The 4,575-nt window shown below is 41.4% G+C and overlaps 1 protein-coding gene across 1 annotated transcript; it reads left to right on the top strand.

The window, feature by feature from the left end:
• The first annotated feature begins 2,737 nt into the window (after window positions 1-2,737).
• LOC113499381 lies at window positions 2,738-4,320 on the top strand. The gene is made up of 2 exons (XM_026879852.1): window positions 2,738-3,876; window positions 4,008-4,320. Exons 1-2 carry the CDS (start codon window positions 3,015-3,017, stop codon window positions 4,013-4,015), a joined length of 870 nt encoding a protein of 289 aa, XP_026735653.1. The 5' UTR covers window positions 2,738-3,014; the 3' UTR covers window positions 4,016-4,320.
• Window positions 4,321-4,575: the final 255 nt, after the last annotated feature.

The following is a 4,575-nucleotide window of genomic DNA, read 5'->3' as shown; positions in this document are numbered from 1 at the left end:
GACGCGGGTCATGACCTGCATGTTGTGGTCGTGGAGTCCATTCGCTTTGTGCAGGGTCTTGTCCATCATCATGGATGTTGGTATCCTCTGCCGGCTCTCCTGAGGTCCGTGTACTGTTAAGGAAGTCAGCTGGCGATTGTTGTTCAAACGAACTCTTTTCTGAGGGTCTGTAGATATTTGCGTCTTCCTCACGTTCATCTGAACGAAGCTAGGTTTAGGCTCGAACCCTTCATCTTTATTCCTTTGACTGCGTTGTTTCATTTGGGGCCCGTAGTCTGCGTTCACTGCTTTGGGTCTAATTGGTGGTATTGGTTGGTTACTTTGTGATAGTGGGGCTGGGTCTTGGTTCTTGCTCCCGTATTCACCTCTGACTGGCGCGTTGTTGGGCGACTGCGTGTACTGCTGTTGGTCTTGATGCCCACTGTTTGCAGGGTTCCCTATGTGCTGTTGGTGTTGATTTCTTTGATGCCACTGCTTTGGAGCTTCTGTGTTTCTGTACTCTTCGGGTATTCTCTGTCCGATGTTTTGACTGCTTCCGGGATCGTGAGCTCTGATTCTTCCGCTGTCGTGTATAGAGGAAGCGGCGTACCGCAAGGGTGTCTTCATCACTTTGAAATGCGAGTCGACCACGTGCTCATTATTTATCTTCTGATACTTCGAATTGTAGGAACCTGTGAATTGTTTTTTGCTGTTGGCTGTGAACCCGGGCTTCGCGTAGGCTCCGATACCGTTGTCTAGAGCAACAAAACCTATATTAGGGTTATCGTCGTAGATGTAGTACATGAGGACGGGAGACACAGAGTTGAAATATAGAAACGCACTGAAGATCTTTAACAGTATCTTCATCTTGATCGTTCGTGAACTAACTGTGGTCGATAACAGCATTGTTCTTATAAATTTCTTGCTCTCTTATTTCAGTTGTTTATTTACGCGCGAGAGTCGTAAACAAATAAACATGCTTACCTGAATCACGTAGCCAACGCGCTATTTCATGACGACACGTTTGGTAGGGTTACCAATTTTTGTTTCATTGTATCTAATTGTGATAAAGATGTAAACTGTGAGTAAATTACTACCCATTATTCTATTGTTTTACTTATTCGACGGGATTTTTTCTAGACAAACAAAGATCAGGCCCTATACAATAACATCAACAACAAAAAGTCAGGTGTTGACGCAATAGTATTTAAATATAAACTTATTTTAGACTTATTCGGCTGTTTCTTCCACAGTAAGCTATTCAGCAATGATCTAATCTATGATCGCGATTCGGATTTAATGAGAGCAGAAGATTGATGTTCAATCAATAGTGTGTGTGCGTGTGATCGCGGTTTGCTTTTGAGATTGAACCTGTACATGACGCCTATTTTCTTCTTATACGTTGAAATAAATTTAAAAAGCCGGTCAAGTGCAAGACAAACGCGCTACACTGGGGAAAGGTCATCCGTCAAAATTATAACCATACCTACCGTTGCAGAGCCTCTATTTTCATTTTTGTTTGTTGTTATAGCGGCGACGGAAGCACACGGTACCGAATTTGTAAAAAAAATTTAAACTACTAATTACTAACTACTTGTAATTTCAGATTATGGAGGATATATATTCTAAGCTTGTAATAGAAGAACGAGCTGCTTATTGAAATGCTTTAGTGCAGAGGTTCCATAAACTATTTTGTCTACCGCCACTAAAGACTAATAAAAAAAAAACGAATTCCATCCCCATTTTATGAGCTTATTTAAAACCTAAGTATAACCTAAATTCTTGTGTGCTCATGCCGCCTTGAAGCGTTCACACCCCTCAAGAGGGCGCTATCGCCTACTTTGGGGAATCGTGCTCTAGTGTATCTATCACCCTTGCACCGAACATTTCACACAACCTGCGATGTGTGACGTACGAAATAAACAGCAGCGCGCTATCCGCAGAGCTCCGAGCATTCGCACAAACGTTACATTACAAAGAATCACTTAGGCATATCAACACCGTAACAATCTTACTCGAAGAAGTGCTAAAAGCTGTAACACTGTCATTTTCCTACGTCCATTCCGAGAGCAATTTAAATCTAAGCATGGCGTCTGTACAGCGAGACAATAAATAATGTTTTGAGAAATTGCGTGTAAAGGTTCCCAATATTATCTCTGCATTGTATGTTACTTTGTATTACAATAAACATTCGATCTGTCCCACCATGTGAACCTTTTAATAGGTGTAGCCAGTTGAATTGTTACATAAGAACATCGATCCCTCTCGCACGTTTAATCGACTAACAGCTGTCGAAAAATATTTGGCAATTTGAATTTGGATATTATTTTTTACGGTTTAAAAATTGAATGAATAAATCGATGCCGAAAGATTGGTGAGGCATGGGGCATGACACAATATGACTGGCGGAAAACACGGGGATCCCGATTTTGCAGTAGCCGGAATCGCTGGATATAGCCAATAGTTCTACTCACTAAATCTACTACTAGCTATAAAAAAAATAGTTCTTTTGAATATGCAAAGCTTATTAATATTTTTGTAATTAATAGCCTATAGCCCTCTATTAAAATTGGGTTCCTAAGTCTTCTTCAACGTTTCTGTTATTTCTAATGACAGTACCAGCCCTGGTTGTTGTTGCCCCAGAACCGTTGTTGTTGCTGGGCATTACACTTCGTTCATAAACATCACTAGCTGTATCTTACCAGTTCTGTAAAAAGCCAGTTCTCGATTATTAAGTGCGCTATCAAGTCTCAAAACCTTAAAACGTTAACCGCAGTTAAAAATCAAAAATAATTTTGAACTCAACCAAAAAATATCCAGGTCAAGTAGCGTTGAAACCCTAGCATTCACTTAAACAATAATACAATCATTCGAATGTTATCAAAATAATATCTATAAGTCAGCCTATTTTTCTCAGCATACATTGTTCATCTATGTAAACACGATTTAAAAACATTTAGGAGTTTACATTATGCATTGATTCAGAATCATGTCGCTAGTCGAGACCGCGACGGCCAGTCGTACAGCACTTTACAATGAAATTAATATTGTTCGCCCTGCTGGGTTCGTGTTTTATCGAAACCTTAAACGCTCGACTTATAGAAAAGAACACGGACCGAACATTGACGACTGAATCGAAAACGACCGGTTCTAGCCCACCGATACGACTCACGAGGGACGTGTTCGAAGAAGACGTACTCACAGGATTCTCGAAAGAAGACAACATTCAGAGTGATGAGTTCGTCCGATCATACAACAGGAGGCCGAGGCACTTCTTCAAGGCGAAGGGTCCGGGCGGCGACCCGCCAGCCGGGGCCCGGGTCGTGAGGGAGTCCAGCGAGAAGACCGAGAAGGCCGACAAAACTACGAAGACCACCTCCACGACATCCACCACTTCGATGAAACCGAAACCTTCGCTCGTGAAGAAACCGATCCCGAAATACAACGAAATGGACTACGACGACGACTTCCAAATGAAGATCAGCCGATCGCCGGTGAGGGTCATCGACTCCGGCGAACACGAAGACGAGGACTTCAACCTCGACGACTACGACTTTGACGTGAACCACGACGAGTTCATCGGCCGAGGCAAGCCGCTAGAGCCGAGGACCAAGCACAAAGAGCTGCAGGACCCCTTCAGCCACCCGTCCGGGAAGGCTGAACCGAAATCTCCTCCCACGCCTCCAGAAGTGAAAACCCAAAGTAAATTAGTTTCACCCGCTGCTCATCGCCTTTCTAATAAGAAGGAAAGAGCAGTGGAGGCGCCGCCGAAGCACAAATCAGAAAAGGATGACTACTACGATGACACGTCCAGCACCAAAGTTCCTGAGAAAAACAAGAATCGCGATGCGGACGAGGAGCCCAATGATGACAACGAAGAAAGTAAAGAGTTTGAAGGTAAATCATCTGTATCATCTGTAAGAATGGCTAGGTCACCTTGGAAAATAAATACTTATGTGGATAAATTGGGAGAGAAAACTTCTTCTGTTATGTCTAAAGTACTTAGTATACTCCCCATGTTCCCCCAGGTGCCTGACAAAAATAGAGCAGACGAACTCATCAGTGGCCGAATGGACCCCAGGACCGGCAAACGTATTCCTTAACTCGCTTGACTAATCCGCATAGGTTACACCACGTTGTTATGTCATCACATTGCGAATATGGCCCATCAAATTAAACTGGATGACGTAGTACATTAATTGTGAAAATCGAATTGACTAGAAATATATTAATTTTAATAGTGGAATCTTCATTAGTATAAATAATATTGGTTTATTGTTCGAATCTTAGTTTACGACAAATTATGGAGTGATGTAATAAAACACGTAAGGCATTTTCAAATATGTTTTTTTTCATTCTTAAATCGAAGAAACGATTATTTTGTATATTTTTATTTATTCAGAAATACAAAACTTAACGAACATTGATTTTTGTGCTTATAATAAACTTAAATAATTTCTTGATATCAGTTTGCATTGTGAATCAATACTTAATATAAAAAATATTAGTAATAATACGTTTTTCCTTGACGCTGAAACTCAAAGGGTCGCCGCACACGGGCCACCAATATACATATTTCCTGTGCTTTTAAACGGA

Source organism: Trichoplusia ni, chromosome 12 (genome assembly GCF_003590095.1).
Source record: "Trichoplusia ni isolate ovarian cell line Hi5 chromosome 12, tn1, whole genome shotgun sequence".
In the NCBI taxonomy this organism is placed as follows: Eukaryota; Metazoa; Arthropoda; class Insecta; order Lepidoptera; family Noctuidae; genus Trichoplusia; species Trichoplusia ni.
The sequence above is the reverse complement of the archived record's forward strand: the minus strand, read 5'-3'. Positions and strand labels throughout refer to the sequence as shown.